General features: G+C 40.2%; 1 protein-coding gene across 1 annotated transcript in view; it reads left to right on the top strand.

The window, feature by feature from the left end:
- Positions 1–25227, top strand: part of PARD3 (par-3 family cell polarity regulator) — a 699053-nt gene extending 673826 nt beyond the window's left edge. Inside the window, 3 exon segments of the mRNA XM_044295563.1 lie at positions 4526–4646; positions 13310–13437; positions 20709–25227. Of these exon segments, the coding sequence (XP_044151498.1) occupies positions 4526–4646; positions 13310–13437; positions 20709–21099 (640 nt within the window). The 3' untranslated portion in view covers positions 21100–25227.
- Positions 25228–27180: the final 1953 nt, after the last annotated feature.

The following is a 27180-nucleotide window of genomic DNA, read 5'->3' as shown; positions in this document are numbered from 1 at the left end:
GCAACTGATATTCACAAGACAGGTTTCATTTTATTCAGCAGGATCAACCCTGGAGTATGTCAGGTGTAATAGGGTTGTTCCTGCCAATGGCTGCTCTTTAAACATTATTTACTCAGACTGTAGTTGGGTGGGTACAACAACACCAGTGCGCCAGATGTGGCGACATCACTAGTATGGTCCATGGGTCCAGAGCGAAGCCTGAGTGCCCATGGTTTTGCATCGGCTGCTGCGCACAAAGCATCATTTTCTGCAGTGTTACCTTGCACATAATATGTATGAGATTTTCTGTTGAAATCACATTACTTAGAAATGTCAATGGTTTACATTCACCTTGACCTAACGCAGTGAAATATTCCAGTAAACAAGTTTATTCTGAACATCTGTGGAAAATAAAGCTCTTCAGCACACGAGAAGGCGGAATGTACGGAGCCCTTCACTAATCGCTGTCCTCCATCTCATTGTCAAGCTCACATATTGTGGCAGCAGGAGCTCAGACGCGGACACTTTCTCCTGTTTCTTCTATAGCAGGCATTCTAGAAGGTCCTCCTGCCATGCTAGTAGGTGGTGATCAAGGCAAGTCACTGCTGAACACCAAATAAGTGGTGCTGCCACAAGGACAAGGTCCAACCAAGCCCCCTTTTCTTATTTTCCATCATTCATTCACCAGGATGAACTGGTGATGGGGTGAGTGGTCTCATTGGGTGCCAGCATAGATGCACAGATTAGGAGCTCGTTTTTGGAGTTACTGTAGGGGGGGTTCCATCAGCCTTTCTGGTATTAACGTAGTCTGCATAACTATTCTTTCACAAAATGACGTGTACCTTGATGGACCCATTAACTTCTTCCCAATTTGCGCGGTACTGTTAAGTTGCTGTAAATAAGTAATGGTCCGTGCTGTTGTGATGGTGTATTCCGGGTCTAAGAAGTTGTCACTTATCTACAGGATACTGAATATTAGATCGGTGGGGGTCCCAGCAAAAGGACTAGAACGAGGAAGCCCTCCTGAAAAGGATAGAGTGGCTGTTTGGAAAAGTGCACCACCGTTCCAATTATTTCTGTGGGAGCACCGGAGATGGCGAAGTACAGTGTTTTCGGCGCTCCCATAGAAATGAATGGAGCGGCGGTGCATTTTTCCAGCCAGCCACCATTCCAACCAGGCCTCCATTTTTGTTATCAGTGGGGGTCCCAGCAGTAGGACCCCCACCAATCTGATAATTATCCCCTATCCTGTGCATAGCTTGTAATATTGGAAATACCCCTTTAACTCAGATCCCAGCAGTTTAACCCGTTAGATGGTGTCAGCATTGACAGTGCCATCTAAGTGAGAGAGATGAATAGATCACCCCATCGCGCCCCCCCCCGCCGCTCACGATGTGATCATAGAGTGCTGGGGCGTTTCCCTAGGCCTGCGTATAGATGCATATTAGGCCTCATGCACACGACCGTTGTTTGGGTCCGCAAACGGCGGCTCGGATGCGGACACATTCACTTCAATGGGCTTTCCGGACAAGAATAGGCATTTATTTTGCCGGCGCCGCAAATTGCGGAAGGCAACACGGGCAGCTTCCGTTTTTTGCGGATCTGCGGTTTGCAGACCGCAAAAAACGGTGCGGTCGTGTGCATGAGGCCTTATGCATGACTTTTTTTCACTGACAGACACCTTTATTTACTTTAAAATGATAATTAAAAAAATCGTATCCATAATTATCATCAGATTCATAAGGACCCGTACAATAATATGATCACATGTTTTTAATTGCATATAATGAGCATCGTAAAAAATATAATGGCATCATTTTTGGGTCATTCAGCCTAATGAAAAATGCAATCAAAAGTGATCAAAAATTCACACATACCGCAAAATGGCACCAATGAAAACTACAATAGACCCACAAAATCAAGCTCTCTCTGTAATGGAAAACTAAAAATGTTATGGGTATTTGAATATGGCAACATAAGAACGAATACAGTTTTAGTTTTTTTTTTGTTTTTAGTGTAAGTAGAAAAACATAAATTACCAGTACTATATACATTTTGTACCGTTGTAATCAGACGGACCCTCCTAATTTGTTTATCATGTCATTTATAGGGCATGATGAACACCATAAAAACAAAACCCAAAAAGCAATGGTAGAACTCGGGTGTTTTCTCACACACCACAAAACGTTCTAGATGTACCCCAATAGGTTAAAGGAGTTGTTTTTTTATTTCTACAAAAAATTGGCCAAGGTGGAATAATAACATAATAAAATTTTAAAAAGATGCTGTACTTGTGTGTTGAATCCCAATTTTTTGACTACCAGTACTCCCCACCGCTATTTGTTTACTTGGCTGCAGTGATGACATATGCCCACTTGTATATACGGGTGTGTCAACGCCATAGACAAGTCAATAAAGTTCATCAGGGAGCGCTGAATCTTGCAGAAGTGGAAAAAGCTTTTATTGTGGTCCGTATGATAATGGATCTAGCATAGTTGTCATAAGAGAGAGCCATCATGCTAGTTTGAAGAAAGCCGTATTTGACGACGGTGGACTAATCCGTGACATTATTAAATCAAAACTGTAGCTGAATATTCTCGTGAGTCTTAAGCAATTTTCACTATTGAACCATCATGTTTACTTCATGTCAATCAATGTGTGACCCCCGTGAGCCCACCAGGTCTGAAGGGAGTCCCAAACTCATTTTCATTGTGATGCCAATTACATATCTGAGCCTTCATATACCATCTAAGCCCGTATCATTGGTTATTGGGAAATTTGGCATCGTCAGGAAGTGGTGTACGCCAATCATCAGCACCAGATATGCATTCTGGAATGGAATAGGTTTCCTATATAGTGAATATGACATGGACCAGATTAGTGCAGTAGCTAGAGGGAGAGGTAATGGATGACTTTATATCATTGATCAATGGAAGTACATTGAACGACGCACCACTTCAGTGGTAATAAAGTAGCCGAAAATATATGCCCGGCCGTGGCAAGCAACGTTCACCCTTTGATGCACATTTAAAGCACTCTGTTCTAGATTTTTATGGCTATTAATTTGATTGCAGTGTTAATTCAATGTCAGGATATAAAAACAGCTCAATTCTCCTATCATTTGCATTTGTTTCTTGACATAAATGTGTAACAGTTATTTCTAGTTATTGTTGATGACATTGATATTACTCCAGTATGTGACTGTTCAGTAATAACACAATTCAACATCTTTGCTGCGGTGCCAGAACATTAGGGGGCATTATTGGCCGGGGTATCAGTAATTTGCTCACATGGACTGCATCAGAAACTCATCTTTCCATTTTAAATAGTGTATCAGGAGAAAATAAAAATAGTAAAGAGGTTGTCTGCTCCTCAGGATTGGCCATCACTGACCAGTGGGGTCCAAAACCCTGCACCTCTTCTGCTCAGTTGTTCTGCATTAGCTCTATCACCAAAGCCACACAACTCCATCCCTATTACAGTGGACCGAGCTGGTTAATGTAGCGGTGCTCCTATATTAGTGATTGGCAGTAGCGCTGCAGTAACCAGCTCCGTCCACTGCACAACGGATGGAGCTGTGGGGATTCAGCACCAGAGCTACTTTAGAACGGCTGAGTGGCACTTGTGGTGTCTGACTCCCGCTGATCAGATAGTGATAGCCTATCCTGAGAATACTTGTGAAAGAGTGGATAGCCTCTGGAAAGGAGTTGCAATTTTTGGGCAGTTCGTACTTGATAAAAGGGTTTCTTGTCAGTAAGCTGATCACATAGTGTCCTCCTGCTGAGAACCCCGGTGATCAACTGTATGCTGTGGGCAGCCTCGCAGTAAGTGGTAAATTTCCCTGCAGCTCCACCACAGGGAAAATCAAGAATTACACAGTGTCCATTCGATTCAGTCGATTTAATGTGTAATGCAGGACAGGACAGGTCCTCCAGAGTGAGAGGCACCCTTTCTCTACGAGATGAGGATCCTGAACATAGGACCCCCATCATTTAACTCCGATTTCCCTGATAGGTTTTCTAAACTAGACAAGTCCTTTCTTGCAGAGTTCAGCGTGCAGGTCCTTCATGGCAATGTTTTTTTTTTTTTCCTTATAATTTCTCCTTTATGGTCTTCCTTGCCAAGACAGTAAAAAATAATTGTTAAAAACTCTGTTGTGTCTTTGAGTTTTTATGTTTTTGAGCCATTTGCAACTCCAATATGATTCTGGAGTCCCTGCTGTTAGAGTACAAAACAGATACCCAGAGGTGGGCTTTAAACTTGTTTTGTGACGGTGGTGGAAGGAAGGGATCCAGAGTGGCATTTTGCGGTGACTTTTAGGTGGAATAGTCTGGTAGACTAGTCACATAAAGCCCCTGATTATTCTAGAGCTCGTTGAGTCTCTTTTGCACTTTCCAGAGCCTTCAAGCCTTTAGCTTAGGTTTGCCATGTTGGTAGTTATACCAGTACTATAGTGTTTTGACATTTCCTTGTTAAAATTTCACCCTCAAGCAATGGACAAGTATTCTTCAGAAGGATCTTAATGAATGTTCTATATTTATTTCAGCAATCGATCAACTCCAAGCAATCATGATCGGATACAGCGCCTTCGTCAGGAATTCCAACAAGCCCGGCATGAAGATGATGTGGATGAACGCAGGCGTACATATAGTTTTGAACAACCTTGGGTGAGTGCTTTAATACATCCATTAACTAACGGTGGAGTGGGGAGGAGGGATTCATCAATAAGGTCCCACTCCGGGGTGTATTAGTACCTAAGGTGCCATACATCCAACTTGCGACCTTTCAACCTATGTCCTTAGTCTCACAGCATGTGTCCATTATGGATAATTTAATTTCATATCTGACCTCGCCATCTGCCCAGTTATTTAGGTGATATCAGATTCCACTGTTTCTGGCTGTATCAGATTGTGTTCGTTTTGCAATAAAGCAAAACCAAAAGTCACGGATGTGAGAGTGTAATGAGCCCTAAGAATGATTTTCTTTAGCTTTTCTGGATAATGGATTATATGTACGATATTTAATATCTAGACTCTTCTAAATTTACCGCATTGAGACCTGCTGCCATTATCTTCACTGGATTTTTAAAATAGATGTTCGTGAGGCCTGAATGTGGCCTACCTAAGACCCAAACCGGCCCTCGTCTGTGATCACTCATTTGTGATTGACAGGGCTACTTTCAACAGTCCCTTTGTGAGTTACTAATGAATAAAAACCTTTACTTTATGACCTGCTTGATCCCTTAAGCCATACACCTTCAATAGCTGTTGGCCAAATGGCAGAATTTGCCCGATAGCTATTCTTCCTGACTCCCCTGTACACATCCATGCTTAGTTTGGCCAAACATGGATGCATTTACAGTGGGGAGACGGTGGGAAGCTGACATGTCTGCTGGTGGGGACCTTGAGCACATGTCTGATTTTCCTTCACCCTACTGTCATTTTGTGGAGAGTTAGCACATCTCCATACATATAAGATAGTCATCTGGTCTTGCTGACATTGTGTTGGCCAACTTAGCTTTTTTTTTTGTGTGTGTGGGCATCTTAAATCTGAAGTTGCCCTCAAACATAGCACCCAGAGTTGGCTTTTGTTGCTTTTCCAGATTGGTCACTTTTTTTTTATGCAAACAACCAATGGAAATCTGTCTAAATTTTCATCTGCCACATAGATTTTTTTTTTTTGTTCCAGCTGTTAGTTGGTCAGATTGTACAAGCATTTGTCTGTAGCAGAACATCAGAATGGTTTATAGGAAACATTTTGGGCCACAGTTTTTTATTACCTATAGTGGATTAAATGGATATTAAAACTGGTTTCCTGATTGGGAACACATATTGATAACACGAGAGCTTGTTCCCAGAGATCTTAATGAACTGTGGGCCTACAGCGTAACTGTCCTGTAAGCTCACAGCACTTGAGTACAAGTCAAAAAGATTTATACAGTATTATGCGTTAGACATTTCCGAAAGTTCAGTTTCAGGTTTTATATCTCGACACTCGGATGTTCATAGAGCATGTGAATCCATATAACTGAGCTTTTGTGCGGTGTCATCAGGGTAATGTAGTCTATAAAAGTCATCTCATCTGCAAATGGAATATGTTGTAAGTTTATGAAGTTAAAGGGCCAATAAAACTTGCCTATTATTATTGATCATCTTACCTTTAGATTATTCCTTCTCCTTTAACTTTGTTTTCGCTTCTTATAGATAGTGTAGATCATCTTATATATGGCATTGTCCAACCAGCATAGTCTTTGTAAATACTCCTGCAAAATGTTCAGTTTTTTTAAACTATCGTTTTTTCACTGATGGCTTTCACAGAAATGGCCGTAAAATACGGTCCCTTTTATTTGTATGGGGGATGTTGGTCTGTGAAAACAGACAAAATAGGACTTGACCTATTTTTTTAAATAGAACTTGAAAAAAATTGCAGAGTGCACAGACCGGGTGATAGCCCCAGATGTACTGGATTAAAATAGGGTGAAAAACTGCTCGCCTATTGGTGTTCTGATTAGTCACAACAACTTAAACGCATGGTAAACCCATCCATATGGGATAGGACACTTTCCAGCTGGACCTAGTCATCCACATCAGAACGGAGCACGAGCCAAGGCTGGAAGAGATGCAGAGCAGGAATCCATTAGACGAAAGAAGACTTTCATCTAGCGCTTCCTCCAAAGCTTTTACAACAATGGTTACATTAAAAATTATAAAAGCCAAATAATGTGCTTCGGGGCTTCACTTTCTGAAGAAGGGGCATAGCCCCAAAACACATTATTTGGATTTTTATAGTTTTTTTATGTTGTCGTTTTAATAAAGTGTACAGGCTTTGGAGGAAGCGCTGGATGAAAGTCTTCTTTCTTCTATTGGATTCCTGCACGTCCTATTTTTTGATGCCCATTTTTCACAGACCATCAAAACATCCGTGTGAATACCCTCATAGACTACCATTGTTCTTAAAACGGTCAGGAGAAAAAATAAAAAATAAAATCCATTACATGGACGTCATGTGAATGTAGCCTTATTACTGCAAAAAAGCTATGAAATAATATTGTAGACAACTTTATTCCATGTTGTAGAGTCCAGTAAAAAAACATTACCGCATGGTATATTTTTCTTACATGGAGCCTGCAGGCAATGGATGCCACTGTATGTCATCAGCTTTTCGATGACTTATCTCTTCCACAGATGCCATTATAGCTTATGGGTTACAGATGCCATTTTTACAGTAGGCGGCTTTCGCAGTCTTTGTTACGTACACATTGGGAGCTTTCCCTGCTCTGTACATTACACGTAAAGAAAAAAACGTAATGTGCACGTAGCCTGAGCGCTAATCTATCCTCAGTTTAGCAATGGCCTCCAAAGGAGTAACTGACTTTTGGCTTGCCACTATTGCAAATCGAGTAGTTGACTTGTGGCTAACATCAGACGTGAGTCCAACACTGGTATCCTCTAGATTGACAACCTCCTACCTGCAGTGTTGTAGCGAATCCGCGAAATCCAACGTGGGCAATGATGGGAGATGTAGTTTGATCACTATGCAGCCTTAAGCCTTTGTGTAAGTGGCAGTGCAGCTCTCGGCTCATATACTTCTTGAGCAGATGTCTGTTTTCCAGTGCCGTGTTGGAGGATGCAAGCAATATGATTTACATACTTAACATTCAGACTTCAAATAATACTTTTGGTGAGCAGATGGCCGTCCTTCTGAAGGGGAACGTTAAAACGGATATTATCTTTGTTATTTTTAACTGCTTTACTGCCAGATGAATAAAGCCACCAGACAAATATCATCGTAATGAAATAGTTTGCATACAAAGGTAAACGGCACCTCAGATGTAATTGCAAGAACAGGTGGGAACATTCCACTCGGTAGATTTATAACCTGGCATTTGCTGCAGAGTGTGATTCATCTCTACTATGTGCCATCGAAAGGCATTCTGCTAAGAACAGCTTTATGATGATCTAACCAAAGCAAATGTGTACATTTCACTATGGTCCTGAAGAGAGGATTTCGACAGAATGCCAGCTGTGCCCCCCTAAAGCCTATGTGATGGGCGAAGAAGAGCACATGTCTACCTGTATGTACCCGTGCATGCAGGAATGCCACAGCTAATAAGTTCAGGGTTACAGATGAAGGGCTCTGCGTAATTTCAAGGATGTAGATGGAGGCTTCTACACGCTGATGAATGGGGTTTGTAGGGTTAGGAAAACATTGAGTACATTCTTCCAGAATGATTGCCATGCAAGCAGCTTAACACCTATGGCAGCGAGATGAAATACCCGTCGTAGACAATGAACAATGGGGGCGCTGTTCCTAGGTGAGAGCAACCATGTTTCACTAATCTCATACTGCAGCTTCAAGGATATAAATGAATGGTTCTCCATGACTTTAATGATATAGATGCAGGTTCCACACTCCAAGGATTTAGATGCAGGGTTATCTGTGAGTCCAAGGATCAAGATGTATGGTTATATATGATTTTCAAGGATCTAGATAAAGAGTGATACATGGTTCTAAGGATCTAGACAAGGGTTCTTCATGTTTCCAAGGATTTAGATTTAGGGTTCTATATTATCACAAGAATCTAAATGCCAGATTCAACATGGTTCCAATGATCTGGATGCAGGGGATCTGGATGCAGGGTTATACTTGATTCTAAGGATTTAAATACCGGGTTATACATGTTTCCAGTTATCTAAATGCAGGGTTATACATGATCACACAGATATAGAGACAGGGTTCTACATGGTATCAAGGATCTATGTTATTGCAATGATCTTCTAGGTGCAAGTTTCTGTAGGATTCCAAGGGTCTAGAATGCAGGGTTCCATATAATTCCAAGGGTCTAGATGCAAGGTTTCACATTATTCCAAGGATTTAGATTGAGGTCTACATGATTCCAATGATTTAAATGCAGGGTTAAACATCATTCCAAGGTTCTAGATGTAGGCCAGGCTTCTACATGATTCCATGGCTCTAGATGCACAGTTACACATGATTCCAAGTTTTGAGATCCATGGTTCTTTGTGATTTCAGTGATCTAGATGCATAGTTATTTAAATGTGGCTCCAAGGATCTAGATAAAGGTTTCTACATGATTACAAGGTTGTTGTTGAAGGGTTCTGCATAATCCTGGAATAAATTTGGAGGTCTAGATGTAAGTTGCAAGTGGTTTCTCAGGAATCGGCATATTAAAGGATTTTATACCGTAAACCAAAAGGTTACAGTGTTTTCTGCTATGTTTATTCTTAATCACAGAGCCTAACATGTAAGGGATATGCATGTTCGGGAGCTTTTTGAAGTGTCCAGCCTTAGCTGACCAAATGGTTGAATAAGCTAAAGGACCAAGTAGAGGACAGTTGATATTTTATGAGAAAAGTCATTTCAGTCCTAATTTATACAAAAACATGCATGAAGTTCTTTATCAGGATAGACACGTGGCCTGGTCTGTTTTGCAAGTGTTTACGGTGAAAAGTTTTTGATGAATTGCTCAAATACATAATTCATTTAAAAATACTTTTTTTTTTCAATTGCCATTTAGGCTACTTTCACATTAGCGTTTTTTATGCGGATCTGTCATGGATCTGCAAAAACGCTTCCGTTACCATAATACAACCGCATGCATCCATCATGAACGGATCCGGTTGTATTATGTCTTCTATAGCCATGACGGATCCATCATGACCACCATTAAAAGTCAATGGGGGACGGATCCGTTTTCTGTTGTGTCCGAGAAAACGGATCTGTCCTGGCACACGATGTAAGTCAATGGGGACGGATCCGTTTTCTCTGACACAATAGACGTCTTGCTCCGCACCACATGGCGGACAGAAAAACACTGCAGACAGCCTCTAGAGCGGAATGTAGACTGAACGGAGGCAAACTGATGCATTCTGAGCGGATCCTTTTCCATTCAGAATGCATTGGGGCAAAACTGATCCATTCTGGACCGCTTCTGGATCTCAGAAACTGAAATGCAAAACGCTACTGTGAAAGTTGCCTGTCATTTGCAAAAGTTTTGAAATAGAACAATTTCCGCAGACTTCAGTAACTTTGTAAAAAAAATATAATTATAATAATAATGTTCCAGGATTTAGTTGGTTTTACTGCATTTTGGGGAGCACGCATTCTTTGAAGATCTCGTTTTGAGGCAGCAGTTACTCGGGCACTCATTCATTTCTCTGCTTCCTGCAGTACATTAGTCAAGAGTCACCATGCCCTTCAGAGAATTGCTTTCAATTTCAGCTTGTGTACTACACAGGGGGTACACAAAAGTCTTGCATTCTGTCTGAATTAATACATCTGCTACCAATTGCTGATTGCTTTTAATAAAAAAAAAAAAAACGTGCACGTTCCCCTTAGCAACCTTAAAACGAAAAGATGAAAAAACATTTTCAAGGACATCGCGGGAGCGATTGAATTAGAGGGTTGTAATTTGGATGCACAATGGCTGGAATTCAATTCCGTGTACTGAATATATCATATAATTATATATTTCCAATTAGTCCCAGTACTGCTTTGTAAATGCTCTGCTGACATTGTATGCTCACTAAGATTTATATAACCTGTATTTATGCAGAAACTTTTAATGACTGTAACACAGAAACCAAGCAATACTTTGAAAGGCCTTGAAAAGCTCAGTAGTTTAGAGGGCCGCTGGGAACAGAGAAGCCATACAGCTGCTATTTTTGTAAATTGTGAGAGGCTCCTAACCTCACGCATGAGATTTGATTTCCAAAATGGCAATATGTAGTAGTTTTCATGCCGTATGCCAGTGACAGAAATTCATCTGAAACCTGGTAGCAGCTATTAGTACTTGTAAAGTTTGCCCTCACAACTGCCTGTACATCTGCCCATGGTCAAACCGGCCCAACGTAGTGAGCACCAGGGGATCACCTAGTGGACTGAGGCTTTGAAACACTAGTGTCCATCAGAAGTTCACCAGAAAATGACCCCATTTGGAGGTGATTTTACATCCAACCACTTCACTAGGGTCTGTTTCTCATGCGTTGATTCACAAGTGACCTAGTATACTGCATTGATGAAGTGTCCTATGTGCACATTTGTATAGATGGAGGAATCTCTCCTCTGCCCAAAGAACAGCATTCAGGAGACTAGATCTGAACTCTTCCCAACCAACTTGACCATACACACCAGCTTCTGCCAACCATTTCTGTTGCATAGATCTCTTCCTCTCTATATCCGCACTTTTTCTTACCAACAAAAATCATTTTCTGGGCCATCTTCTTTCCATTATTGATAATGACTTTACATGGACTTTCATTAGAACACAAGAATGCATGCATGGGAGCAATTTTTATGGATTTTTTTCTTTCCTAGAAGTTTGAAGTCCAGCAATCACAACCAGATGAGACCTGCACACTTAAGAGCTGTCTTGATGGATTGGCAGCTACCATTTTGTAATTACACCTGTTTGCACAGGTGCATGGATATCCATTGCTATGAAGTTCATCTGACCTTTTTTCAAACGAAAATGTTGGCTGTTTTGTGCAAGACTTCAATTTGTCTTCGTAAGCTGGCCATACACAGAAGATCCAGCTATCAGTGTGCCATACTATACTTGGCTGGTCAGTTTAAAAGAAATTGTGGACCAACACAGTAGGTTTGTGCAAAGTGGCAAACAACCAGCCTTATTTGGCTGATCATGGAATACACTTGTAGCTTCAGATGACATTGTTTGTCAGACAGTGGTGTGTCGTTGGCCATTGCGAACAATTGTTTATACAAATCACTGCAAAAAATGCACCAAAATGATACGCAACGGACAATACTAGCTAATTCCTCAAGCCGATGTTAAAAGCTGAGTACTTTGCCCCTCATGCACCACGTCACAATGTCTCAGCAAGCATGGGGTTTATCCTACCTCACAGTGCATTGGTGATACCACTATGGAGGCATGTGAGAGTCTGGCTGTGAATTGGTTCAGACCCTGTTCACACACCACGGGCAGTTGAGTGGTAGGACCCCATGCGTGCTGAGACACCGTGACGTGGTGCATGAGGGGCTCCGATATGTTCCTGACTGGAAGATATTGGCAACACACAAAGCTTTTAACATCGGCCTAAGGAATTAGCTAGTATTGTCAGTTGCGTATCATTTTGGTGCATTTTTTGCAGTGATTTGTGTATGTATATATTTTTTCATCTGCACAATGTATCATTTTGTGTAAGATGTCCTTGTGGTGCATGTGGCCGCCCCAGCATCCTCCATTGTACGTATTTTTTGCTGGCGATTTCCGTTATCTGCATGCGGACGAATTGCTCACCCGGTTATAGATACGCTACAGTGTCTGGGTTTGGAGCATTTCCACCCGTTTATGCCACTTTTTTCAGTGAGTTTTTGTCATTGCAAACAATTGTTTGCATAGAATTTTCTGATAATGGTTGGGCCAAAATGGTCAAAATTGGCCAGTTCAGCAGACATTTATCTTGTTTGTAGGCCCAGCATGAGAGTATATAATGAAGCCATTACGGGAAACCAGTAGACTGAGAATGTAACCAAGACTTGATGTGCAATACTCTACAGTCTTGTCAACATCCCCCATCCATGATCCCAGCTACTGCACAGCTAAACATGTGGGACATAGCAGTCACTAAATTCTGTGTGTGACATGTACAATACTTATTCTTTTTTTTTCCAGTTGCCATTATATGAAGTTTTATGGTATTCTGAAAACACCTTGATCTAGTGGTGACAAATAGCATGTGTCCATTTCAGTTTTATGACTGTACAATGATAATGGACTATTGGCTTGTTAGTATTGATATATCCATCTGGAACAATACAGATGTGACTGACTTGCAGTCTCCTTTGGAATAGGGAGGTTGTATAGATACATGAACTGGTTTTAGGTGTTTTTGCTTTCTAATATTTTTGCTTTTTGTATATATTTTTGACATACGGTGGAGGAAGTTCTCCAGTATACTCTAGTAATTATGCCAACTTACTATTTTATCATCCTGTGCATGTTTCTGTTGTATTTTTACATGCCTACTCCAGAAACCTTCTTCTAAGAAAGTTTCATACGACTCTAATTACATGAAGCATCCTGGAACTTGCAGAAACTAATTGTTTACAATCGCCCCCAACTTTCATGAGCGAATCTAAACAACCAGTCAGGAGCACGCCTTGCCAAAATAGCCTTCAAGGGCTTGTCAAACTGTTTGACATTTCTTGTCAAGCATAACATGTTAATGTCCTCTACCGAGAAAAGATCCGATCTTGTAACTTCATGAGCTACTTACTAACAACCTTACCACCTTCCATGTGTTTTACTCGAAAATCACTTTTTGCAATCCTTGTTTTTCTCCAGCCAAACAACACAACGTATAATCAGAGCGGACGGCATTCGGTGTCTGTGGAAGTACAGATGCAAAGGCAGAGGCAGGAAGAGCGGGAGAGCTTTCAGCAAGCCCAACGCCAGTACAGTTCATTACCCAGGTAACATGGCTCCATAACCCCCATCATTCATGATAGAATAACGGATTGTGTTCAGGCGGTGAAGTATTTTCTTCAAAAACTACTTGGCACATCACTATGAACCAAAACCCATAAATCTATGCGACACCTCTCAATCCAGTCTGTGGACCTAAAAACAATGTTGGATCATCTACAGATTGTGGAATATCCTTAAAACATCAACTAAAAGACTACTCATCCCTAGTATATTTCGCATTTACTTTAGCAATCACAAGCTTTTCCATGGCACTGAAGGTGCTGAAAAACATTGCACCCAAGCTTTGAAATTTTATTTCCTATAGTTTCTACTTTTGAGTACACGCCAATATATATTATGATGTTGCAACCCATATCAAGCTGTCAGAGTGCTGAAAATATAATGCACCCCCCACTGGTGGTAGGTTTTTTGAGAGTTTAAAATTAATGATACAAGGATTCTTTTTTATTAAACTTATAGAACACCTGATCAACTCTATTAAACCAGACATACTGTTTGGTAGGGTTGATCCCGCTAATTAAAATGATACCTGTCCTCAATTGACTTTTATATGTAAATTAGGCATTCTGTGCACTGATGGGTGAGGCCAGCATTGGAAATCTAAGAAGCTAATGTGCACCATTGGACTAGGCCCATCCCTCTGTGCACTTGAAACCTAATTTGCATAAACGATAAGTGTTTTTTTTCTCAGGAATAACACAACCAATTTTCACAAGACATGTATCATTTTAATCAGCAGGATCGACCCTACCAGAGAGTATGTCTGGTTTAATATAGTCAGGTGCTTTTTAAAATGTTTACTGCTTAAAGCCAAATGGACAAAAGTCATATGGAGGACTATGTGACTACAGTTGGACAGGTTTCATTCCAGGCAATTGTGTCTTCCTCCACTATAAATCTGAATGAACTTTCAAAATGTGTATTTTTGGAGAATAAATTTCATTTTGAAAGCAGCATTACATTGCGATTAGTCACTGCCAGCGAGCCTCTGATCTGAAAAGTTGTACAATTATGATAAACTTTTCCTAGCAGCCACTCAAAGGAGAAGAAAGACGGTAACATAAATCTCTGCATTGTGCTGACCCATAACATGCTCTGTAAACACGTCCATAGCTGGAGGTGGTGATTCCCTGAAGGAGATCCTGGAACAGCTGTTCCATAAGGTTTGATGCAAGCAGAAAGAACATGACTTATGCAAGTAATGCACTCTGTCACACATTTAAGCATATTACGGCAGAATTAGCTGGAATACATTATTCTGCTTTTCCATCTTACTGTGGATTAAAGGTCTCTGCATTAGGAAGCAGTTACAGGAAAATGTCATCATGGGGTAAACTGGATTAAAGGGTAATATAAACTTGAAAACATTGTTAGTTACCAATAAAACAAGATTATTTTTAACTAGCTGAAGGACCGGCTTCGCTCGCGGATATTTATTCCATTTCATTTAATGTTTGTGTGTGTCCTTAACAGATATCAACACTATCCACTATAACAGTGACATCTACAGCACCCTGCCCCCAAAACAGAGACCTCCACAGCCCTCCACCCCTTAACACTGCCCCCCCCCACAGTGCCCCCCTTCCTTAAAATTGAACCTCCACAGCAGCCTACCCCCTTAACTTTGACCTTTACAGCAGCCTTTCCCTTTAACAGTGACTTTCACAGCATACCACCACAGGGGCCTGCCCCCTTGACAGTGTCCTTTAATGGATGGGGGCGTGTCCTTTTGAACAGCTCACTCTAAGAATGTCGAGGCTGAAGGACCTGAGAGCTTCTATTGGCTGATAAGGGTCATGTGACCACGCTTCTATTGGCTAATGCATTTTTGGGGAATATCTTAGCAGAGCTAAGACCTGGTCTAAAACCTTCCCGGACACCTGATGTACCTGTATACCAAATTTCGTGATTGTAAATGCGACGGTGCGGATTCCTTTAGCGGACATACATACACACACATACAGTCAGCTTTATATATTAGATTATTAGAAGTAAGCTGCTCTCATTAAAAGGCATGCTCTATAGAGCTGTAAATGGGAGCTCCACCTTTAAAAAAAAAGGTTTTTTTATTTACAAGGTTTCCCCTTAAAAATCTTGGTTTAGTCTACCAGATGCACTGTGGAAGATAAGATGATTGCATTCTTTAAAGGGTGCAAAGTAAAACAGTCATGGTCAGCTCACACTTGTCTCTCCTCTACCTGAAGCTAGAGTGATCGGACGAAAACCTGGATTTGATGTAGGCTTCAAATGAACACGTGTCAAATTTCAATTTCTCCAGCACTTCAGTGAAACATATCCCTTTATTGAAGATCAACTGAAAAGATGTTTTACAAACGCAAGCATAGCCAACACATTTTGGACAGAAGATATGTCTAGCTAGTCCTTAGTCATGGCCGTACACTTTATTAGACAATGATTGATTGTGGCTGATCAGTCGTCCATGGAATCATTTGTGGGAACAATACCACCAACAATGACTAAACTAGGTGACCAAGGGGTCAGTTTTTTAAAAAGAATGGACTCCATGATCCTTTAGCACAATGGTAAATGAGTGGCCTAATTCGGCTGACCGTGCCATACACATGTATTTTCAGTCATTGTTTAAAGAGGTTTTCCAGGCTCCCAATTATTCTCAGGATAGGTCATTAATATGCGACTGGTGAGGGCCCGAAATCCTCCCCATGATCAGTGGTTCCCTGCAGCCACCAGCAACGGAACTAGCACTATCAGTAGATCAGGAAGCATAGCCCCCTTCAAAGTTTAGTGGCCGTGCTGGGTTACTGCATCTCGACTTCCTTTGAAGTTAATGGGAGCCGAGCTGCCATAACCTGGCGCGACCACTACACTTTGAATGGATCTCTGGTTCCCTTTCCATTCACAGTGCTAGTTCCAATGACGGAGGCTACAGCAAACAGCTCATTGGTGAGGGTTTGGGGTATCAGACCCTCACCAATCGATTATTAATTGCCTATTCCGGGTGATGGGTTATCAATATTGGGAGTCTGGAAAATCCCTTCAAGTCATAAAAAACCCTTTAATCTATTTTAGATGTGCTATATACCAAGGGAATGACTGCCATTTTCAACATTAGAAGATGATATACAGAATAATGTCCATAAAACAGAAGGCATTTGAAGGTCATCAAAAATGAAAAATAGTTTTAAAATAGTGGTCAGAGGCATACACATTATTCCTGCCAGCCTGTTTAATTATAGATCCAGTACCACCAGTAATTAGCACAGTTACAGTCTGAGGGTCCAAGCACGTAATGGCTTAATACAGACCCATAGTCATTATACTGTATGATGTCTCCATGTAGCACACCGTTCTTTGCCAGAGGTAACATTACTAGGAGAAAATGTCTCCATAATATGGCATGTGCTGGCGAGCGTATACATAATAGAGGCACATTGAGGTATAGGATAGGCCAGTGATGGTGAACCTTTTACAGACCCAAAACCCACTTATTTATCGCAAAGTGCCAACATGGCAATTTATCATCTTACAGCATCTTGCTGCTCCCTACTGCTTGTTGAGCATGTGTTCCTGGCTCACATAGCTATGCGAGTCCTAGTCCAAGCAGAAGCCAGTCATCAGATTACTCACAGGGTCTCCAGGGCAGAATAGTCTGATGTCCAGGCTAAATCGCATGCTAGTGGTGAAAACTTTGTGTTGGTGAAGTTTTAGGGATTTGTGAAAAAGGGATTGGGTAATACTTGTATTTAGCTGTACAGTGGGCCCCCAAAATGGTGGGCCTTAGGCTCTTCAGTCCGACACTGAGCATGCAGTGTGTAAGTGGTTAAGCTCCTTACTCGCCAAATACAGTGTCGTTTATTCTATTCCACATTTGTTCTTTATTACATATTAGGCAATATTTGTGGATTTGCGTCTTGCTTTCCAGGCAAAATTGGCATTAGTCACAGAACATTTATTTCCAAATAATTTCATTAATGTGGTGTGATTAATGATCCTGCGCTGGCAACATGCTCAATGTCAGTTTTTCCTTTTTTATACATTGCGGTTTATGCCAACTAAATATATAAGTTGTATATGAAGCATTTATAGTGGCTGGGATCAGAGAACACTAAATCTCGAAATGTCCTCATAAAGGCAGACATGCAGCCTCTCATTAAACACCGGGCTGGCTGCGTGGAGCTGTTTTCTTATTTCACGTACAGTAATGAAAATATATTGATATTATACTTGGATGAGATGAGCGGCTGATCCGATTCCAATTAGCGATATGGTGATCGAAGGGCCCTGGCTTTAATGAAAATTCAGTAATGCTTCGTGATCCCAAATTAAATTAAAGGACATCAATGGGAAAGCAATGAGAGCTGGAACTTGGCTTCTTCGCTATTAAAATCATTTTATCCACTTTGCCATGGCTGTAATATGCCGGGCATTCGGCTTTGCTGGGTATTAAACCACACGCAACGGTTTTCTTTAGATTTATAGGTAGATGTGGCCTAAGCAGAAATAAATTGAATATTAGAATTTAAATTTATAACAGCAGAACTTAATAGAAATACTTTTTCCATTATGTAAAAAACCCTGCCATTCCCCAGGCTTAAAAAAAATTGGTAAAATATAAATCCTTGAAGATGACGTATACTTTGCTTTCAATGTGATGGCCAGCAGTGTCTCCTGCCAAGCAGTTTTAAAGTGATAGTAGGTGTTCAATTGCCATGTACATGTAGTGCAGAAAGCCTCTCTTGAGAAGAAGACCTCTAGCTTCGTAGAATTACTCAATCAGCCTGACCAGCCAGGTCTCCTACCATTATGATTAAACTTCTGACAGTTTAAGACAGTTTAAATCATCATTGTTTTGTTGGTTGAACACTTTTGGGCAGTATGACTCTCTTCCATACCGAAGAAGTCAGTGGGACTTTCTTGTTGTCGATTTCAACTGACTCTAAGGGGCAATAATTCCCAACCGTATTACCATTAAAGAACTGTATGAACAGTATTGCATTAGAAACGCTTCCTGTAAGGTCTGGTCAAGTATCATATAATTCTACCTTCTGGTCAAGATTTGTTGACTGCTTTAAATGCGTCCCATGCCAAGCAGGCTGAAATTAGAAAAAAGACTGCTGATATGGTCTTCCACCTTGGAACCCTTGTTGGAAAACACTGCTATGGAGAGTCCCACATCAGTAGTAAACTGTGCAAAGGTCACCATTGACCGGAGGCTCTTAAACCGGCCACATACATTAGCTGTTTGTCAGCCGAAACCAGTGATTTCTATTACAATGACCAACCATCTAATGTATGTGAATTTTTCTTGACTCCTGACACCTACCGGATTAAGCGTGATGCATTTCAACTACCCAATCCTTTTGGTCTTGGGGACATAACCCAGCATGGAGTTGTTTGGCAGCTGCTTTCTACCCTCTTCCTACTGACAACACATGCATGTTTGGCTGAGTCAAGCATGTACGTTTATGGGAGATCAGGAATGATGGCTGTCGGTGAAATTAGCCTTTGGCTGACAGCTATCTTTAGGAGAGTGTCCAGCCTTAAACGTGCACATATTGGGTTAATTCAGTACATTTCTGTGAAATTTTTAGTCACTTGGCTGCTCTTGCAAGTAGACGTTTCATATGAGTCTCGTATATATCACTAGCCTGACATATTTAAGAAATAAATCTTACTGGTAAAAATTCTCAGTGGAAATGGATAATATATTAATATTATGGCTGTTGCTACCTGGCGTAACACTTGTTGCTTGTGAGATACAACCATATGATGCATGTACATGCCCGCCCCAATGAAATATCTCCTAATAATGCACCTGCAATTATTTTATTAGGTGCCCCTGCCCTTTTTGGAAGTTTGCTCTTGGATTACTGGACAGGTAGTCATCTGTGTGTAGGCAGTACCTTCCCATCCTACCCATGATCATAACCCTATTGCGTATGCTTGGTGACCATTTCTAAAGTCCAAAAATTACAGTTCTGTTAATTATTTAGAAGACGAAGGTCAATATGAAACAACCAAATGTTGAATAGTAATAGACAATGTCCAAGAAAAGAGAGTGCAATTTAATGCTCTTTGTCTTCATTCATACAACACTTTTGTAATTAGGTTTCTTTTCATACATACCCTTTATTGTAATTTTTTAAAACTTTCCTTTAGGTAATCTACTATAGTTGCGCACCCTGTTGACTATATGACCAGGAGCAATTCTTGGCCACCAGGTCTCGCTATGCATGAGATTTCAGTCTGTCTTTGACTATATATAGCAGCCCAGTGAGAGCAGCGGTTGTTTCATAGACTGACCTTCATAGAACGGAAAGGTTTTTTGGCATACGCTGTGCTTTGCATACCTTGAGGGAGTAACTTCAATGACCTCGTGTCTACAGGAGTTCTCAAACAGCTCTGCTTCCTACAGTACTGAAACTTAATGTAGCTTGGCACAGTGTATTGAACTGGCCCCAGACACAACTGTCAGGAATGCCACTTGTGAGGGAAATTCCAGCAACAAGGGAGTACTGCTGGCTGCTGGAACTGGACAAATGGAAAGTAATCCATCAGAAATGATGAAGGACAGGAAACAAGCTGAAAGCAGCGCGTTAGTTGTCAGTGATGCCTCTTTGAAATATGTCACCTTGGCACCAAAGATGCTCGATCACTTTTGTCATAGCAGATTCAAATTTTTCCTCATTAAGAGGAGCTTGTAATTAAGATTAGGGCAGCACCCATATAGCCTGAAAACTATAAACTTTTAGATCTTGGTGGACCGCCTCTCCTCCTAGCCACTAAATCCATAGGAATTGATCAAAAGGTCATCCATGTAGTAAGCCCTGCTAAGAAAACTGGTTAGAAGACTTGCCTATCCAGTGACTAACCAATAAGCTGTGAGAAGCCCACATTAGTCTAAAACATATTTATTTGTTAATTATGTTTAATTTTTGATACCTAGACAACATACTGTGATCTTGTTAGATGGATCATGTTGGTTTTAGGGTTTGTTTTAATTATAGGATTACCCATTGAACAGTTGTCTGTTATCCCTTTATTTTGACCTTGTGTTGCCCTTGTGGTCCTCTTGTATAGGTAATATGTTGTGTTTGTATTCTTTACGTAATGTGTTGTCCTTTTTTTGAATAGGTAACATGCTGTGCTTTTCTCTTTTATGTGTTGTGCTAGTATTCTGAGAATATAATTACAACATAGGTTTGTGTATGGTAATATATACCAGCAATTTAGTGGATTCAGTACATAAATTTAATTTTTATTTGTGTCTGTCCAGGCAAAGTAGAAAGAATCCAAGTTCTGTGTCTCAAGATTCGTGGGAGCAAGCTTATGCTCCTGGAGAAGGTTTTCAGACTGCCAAGGAGAATCCCAGGTATTCCAGTTATCAGGGATCTCGGAACGGTTACATGGGTGGACATGGTTTCAATGCCAGAGTTATGATGGAAGCTCAAGAACTTCTCAGACAGGAGCAGAGACGAAAGGAACAACAACTCAAAAAAAAAGTGCCCTCGGATGCACCAAATAATTATGACTCTTATAAAAAGGTCTCTGATCCTAATTATGCCCAGGCTAAAGGTCCTATGCGCCAGGATGTACCACCGTCTCCATCTCAGGTAGCGCGACTCAACAGATTACCACAAGAACAGGGCAGACCATTTTACTCCTGAGGGACAAGGAACACTAAATAAAACGGCAATAACAGATTTTTCATGAAAGACTCTGTATTATTTTTTAATTGGACGGTACTATGGTGCATATCATGTTTATTTCAGTGCCTTTTGCATTTTGGGCAACGTAACAGTGGACCTCTTCACTGACTTTGTTCTCTTGGACTGAAGTGATAGGTACACAGAAGGATGTTTCACGATAAGACAATCACAGGCGACATTACGTCTGCCACCTAGAATCATATCGTTCAGCTCAGTTTCATGAAATGTCAAGAGTCTGCCATGCTGCGCTAAGTTTTATTTTGCTATGCATTTTTTTTACTGACATAATATATTGTGGGAAAGGAATGAGTTGGTTTGTACTCAATGGTTTCTTTTACTTTTTTATACTTATGTTGGATGGTTTACTAAAGTATTATTTCTGTGTTATCAGACAACCCGTAATTGCTCATGTAATCATTGACACTACTTATGTTGCGATACTTTTTGTTTTTAATAATGGATAAACCTAATACTGTTATATTTTGATGTATTTAATGTATGTGATAGTTTCACTGTCTTTAATGCCTTTCATCTCAGAGACATGTGTGAAAAAATGATTGTTCGTTTCCACTAGAGGTGCAATCCATATTTGAGACTATTGCTCTAGATCTATTTAGGTGGGCACCATGAATTTCTCCACTTATTGTAGCCTGGTAGTTCATCTAGATTCCACGACATCTGCGATGTCAAAGTGAATACAAGTTTGGGACATTCTCCCAACTCAAGATCTTAACTGGAGCTTCTTATTGTGGCTATAGTAGATATTCTCCTGGCCTGCTTACTCTAAAGCACAATATCTGGGGGGTCTGTTCAGTTGCACCTGTCCTTGGGATGAATATTTTTTCCTGCTGTGTCCTGTAATATGTTGCTTGAGGAGTATTCATAAAAATGATGAAGTGGATTATTGCATCACTTCATGTAAGCCACCAAGTCATCATAATTGGGAGCAAGCAAGCCAGGAATATATTCAACTTCCCTGCATGAGGAACCCTAGGTATGATTTTGTGTTTTAAGGGGATCACACCAAACCTGTACAAGACCGTTTTCTGTTTTACCTATTAATTAAGCTACTTGTTTTAATTAAATTGAGTGGCTGCATTCTGACTGAATCTACAAAATGGCCGCCCTTGCAGTATGCAAGCCCTTTGCTGTCCAAACAGATTGAGAGAAAGGTTTGAATAAGAACAAAGGGAAAAAAAAGATAAAAAATATTAATAGTGTAACATTGCACCAAGGGTATGCAGACAATTCTGTCTTGTGCTTCCATATGCCCTGTGTAATGTGTTGACAGTGTGTGAATGAACGGAGAATGGAGAAAACTGTTACATGGTGATCTGAATCTTGACAGAAACACACAATGAAGCTTAAAGCCTTGGCTAATATTAATGACATAGATATCAGATTTTATAGTAACGCTGAAGTGTTAAGCAATGAGCATTCCCTTGTTATAGGGAGTTACTGCTCATATACTCGATAAGCTGCCATGTACTATCATCTTTGTACTGCCCCAAGCTCTTCTAAAGATGCTGGTGACACAGTTCTAGAAGTTGTGCAGAACAGTAATAAATCATACATATTCCATATATATCCCCATAATCATGCATATTCTTTATATCGGTCAGTTACCTCTTGCACTCGTTATTCCACTTTTTATTCCTTTGTTGATTTAACCACCATTCATGAACAGTGGTGGCTGGTTCTTTTAGCCGCTATCAACCCAGATTCTCCTATTTACATGTTTGGCTTTGCCAACTGTGCTACCATGACTGGTGCTTTGTTTCATCAGGTGGGGGGGGGAATATTTTTGACAGCTTCCCATCCCAAAATAGGATCAGTCAAGAACCACCTCAAAGACATGTTGTTGTTTGTATAGGGTAAGCTGTCCACAAACTGAGCATCAGGCTGTGTATGGAAAGATATCATCTTCTGATGACCCAAAGTACTTTTTTTATCAAAGTGTTTTTCTTGCTAACCTGATCCTCCCTTATTTAAAGACATCTGAGATCTGAAAATAGAATCTTCAGACGGCCATACACGTGAAATTAAGGTTTGCCAAGCTTGTCTTACGCCAATGTTTCACAGACACGGTCCTTTTTCCTCCAGAGATAAGACACTGCAAGAAGGGTCTGGCGGCTGCTTGTTTCCCTCTTCTCACTCAAAGCAGGCGCCTGATTGGAGGAGCCCAGTGTGTATATTTATGGGGGCACAGCGGCTGGCCACAGAAGTATTCAGCTGGCAACTATCTTAAAGGGTCACTGAGTTGTCATAAAACTTTTGATTTGTCATAGAAACATATTATGGATGAACAAATCAATTTGTTAATCTTAACAAATTCTCTGTCTGAGAAGGATACACATCTCGCAAGGCCATTTTAATCTTGCCATATCAAGGCCACGTGAGATATGTGGCCATGGTACTCTGCCAGCAGAGGGAGTGTCTACATCTGTGGGAATGCTCCCTCACAAGTGTTAATTTGTTTAGATGGAAGAATTGATTAGTACGAATCAATTCTCTCATCCCTATGACATATCAGAAAATTTTGATGGTGGGGGACTGAATACTGAGAATCTAACTGATTGCTATGATAAGGAGAGAGAAGCTTTCACGTATCACTCTCTCCTCGTTGCAGACAAGACAGGCAGAGAAAGAGAGCATAATAGGCGAATGTTTCGCCTCGTTCTAGTGTTTCGTGGGAGTCTCAGCACTCAAAACCTCACCAGTCAAAACCTTTCTCTCTATGGCATATCAAAAGTTTTATGAAAACTCAGTGACCCTTTAAGTGTATGGCCACTAATTTCATCAAGACATCTTTCCATGTATGGTTGGCTTTACCACATCTTCTCATGGGCACTCTCCTACTTCTGTTACTGCCAGTCTCTTCTATATTTTGTGTATTTCTTTGCCCTGTCCCTCAGCTTTTTTTTTCTAGACCTTCTTGATGGCTTTGTCTTTTACAAAATCACCCTTCCTTCTGCCTCAGATCCCCCACTACAACCACTATTCAAAGTGATTTCTTATCACCCTTCGAAGGAATTACAAATATTGATTTCTTTGCTTTTTAGAATAACCTCCATTCCTCATCTTGCCATAGTGTCATCCAGTACCAATAGTACGTTATCTTCCATGCCATAATGGTGAAATGCTTCATGTGGTTCTGCCAATACTTCACTTGGAGAAATTTTATCCTGTGGGCATTGTACATTGGATGCACATAACCACAAAGATCTGAGCAAGGTTTGTGCTCTTCATATCACCACAAATGATCTTTCCAGGCACACTGTGACTATCTTATGTTCAAAGAGATATACTATAAACCACTGTTGTAGGCTGGACGATCTCTTATAATTATGGATAGCAGTGAATGTGTATAAAGACGGGTATATGTGATCAGCAAGTGACAATGCTAAATTGTTACCTAGACATACAGTATCTGGCCATGGCTGCCCAGGAGTTTTCCATAGTCACCAGATAACTGGCATCGGAAGCTGGCATCCATATGTGTCTATGGACAATTGTTCGGCTGTTTCTCTGCACTAGTTTATATGCATAAGATCCACTGTAATGTTATTTCCCATCGTGGCTACTCTTCATTTCTATGGGAAACTTTAAGGGAGTCATGTCTTTCTGTCAATCTACTTCACAGGCAATCTGTTACATAAAATGTTCTGTGTATACCACTTGCGAAAGTGCCTATAAATCCTCTTCTGAATAAGGATACCAAGCTGAAGATATCATGTTAAAAATGGGGAAGGGGGGAGAAAAAATACAAAAATAAAATAAAAAATAAAAATCATGCTTAATAATAAAGTAGAATTATTAATATTTGGTTACTTACACTATCATTGTCACACAAGCTTGTAATAAAAAAAATGTTTTTAAAGTTACAAAAATTTGTCAATCTGAAGCACATGTAACTGTCTATCAGAGAGGTTTTTGTTATTGTACTGCAGTGTTTCAATGATAACTAATGTAAGCACAGTGATACGGGATGACTAACGCTCTTTTTTATAGCGGGTGAAAAAAAAGAGCGAAATTCGCCTTATACTTGTATATAAATCAATAGAATAAAATTCATTTCTTGTCCTAGTGTGGTCTCATTACGGAATTGTTTTCTGTTTTAATATCTGTTTCTGGTAGGGTTATATTTAATGGCAATGGTGAGCTGTCCTTACAACCAGCTATCTAGGTGTGATCATTGGTGATCCGACAAACAGAATGAAGAGACTTTGTGCTACGATAGTAAGCACAGATACATGTATGTATGGGCTTACTGGGCCTGGACAACCGATGAATACCGTAACCCCTTCATTCTGATCAGTGAAGGTTCCCCCCACCAATCCCACATTGATGGCCTAGAAATAGGTCTTTTATCCCTTGGAACACACATTTAACCACTTCCCATCTGGGCCATTTGCCCCCTTCCTGACCAGGCCTAATTTTGCAAAACCGACATATCTCACTCCATGTGGTAATAACTTTGGAACGCCTTTATTTATCCAAGTCATTCAGAGATTGTTTTCTCGTGACACATTGTACTTCATGATAGTCATAAATTTGAGTCAAAATATTTCACCTTTATTTATGAAAACATCCCAAATTTACCCAAAAATTTGAAAATTTCGCAATTTTCTAAATTTCAATTTCTCTGCTTTTAAAAAACAGAAAGTTATACCTCATAAAATATTTATTATTTAACATTCCCCATATGTCTACTTTATGTTGGCATCATTTTGGAAATGTCATTTTATTTTTTTAGGACGTTAGAAGGCTTAGAAGTTTAGAAGAAATTCTTCAAATTTTTAAGAAAATTGCCAAAACCCACTTTATAAGGACCAGTTCAGGTCTGAAGTCACTTTGTGGGGCCTACATAGTGGATACCCCCATAAATGACCCCATACCCTTCAAGTTACTCAAAACTGATTTTACAAACTTTGTTAACCCTTTATGCGTTCCACAAGAATTAAAGGAAAATGGAGATCAAATTTTTTAATTTCACTTTTTGGGCAGATTTTCCATTTTAATCCAATTTTTTCTTTAACACATCGATGCTTAACAGCCAAACAAAACTCAATATTTATTACCCAGATTCTGCGGTTTACAGAAACACCCCACATGTGGTCATAAACTGCTGTATGGGCACACGGCAGGGCGCAGAAGAAAAGGAACTCCACATAGTTTTTAGATGCCATGTCCCATTTGAAGCCCCCTGATGCACCCTTACAGTAGAAACTCCCAAGACGTGACCCCATTTTGGAAATTAGGGGATAAGGTGCCAGTTTTATTAGTACTATTTTTGGGTACATATGATTTTTTTATCATTCATTATAACACTTTATGGGGCAAGGTGACCAAAAAATTGGTTGTTTTAGCACAGTTTCTATTTATTTATTTTTACAGCGTTCACCTGAGGGGTTCAGTCAAGTGAAATTTTTATAGAGCAGATTGTTACGGACGTGGCGATACCTAATATGTATACTTTTTCTCATTTATTAAAGTTTTACACAATAATAGCATTTTGGAAACAAAAAAATTATGTTTTAACCACTTCAGCCCCGCTAGGTGAAACCCCCTTCATGACCAGAGCACTTTTTACACTTCGGCACTACACTACTTTCACCGTTTATCGCTCGGTCATGCAACTTACCACCCAAATGAATTTTACCTCCTTTTCTTCTCACTAATGGAGCTTTCATTTGGTGGTATTTCATTGCTGCTGGCATTTTTACTTTTTTTGTTATTAATCAAAATGTAACGATTTTTTTGCAAAAAAATGACATTTTTCACTTTCAGCTGTAAAATTTTGCAAAAAAAACGACATCCATATATACATTTTTCACCAAATTTATTGTTCTACATGTCTTTGATAAAAAAAAAATGTTTGGGCAAAAAAAAAATGGTTTGGGTAAAAGTTATAGCATTTACAAACTATGGTACAAAAATGAATTTCCGCTTTTTGAAACAGCTCTGACTTTCTGAGCACCTGTCATGTTTCCTGAGGTTCTACAATGCCCAAACAGTATAACTACCCCACAAATGACC

Source organism: Bufo gargarizans, chromosome 5 (genome assembly GCF_014858855.1).
Source record: "Bufo gargarizans isolate SCDJY-AF-19 chromosome 5, ASM1485885v1, whole genome shotgun sequence".
In the NCBI taxonomy this organism is placed as follows: domain Eukaryota; kingdom Metazoa; phylum Chordata; class Amphibia; order Anura; family Bufonidae; genus Bufo; species Bufo gargarizans.
The sequence above is the reverse complement of the archived record's forward strand: the minus strand, read 5'-3'. Positions and strand labels throughout refer to the sequence as shown.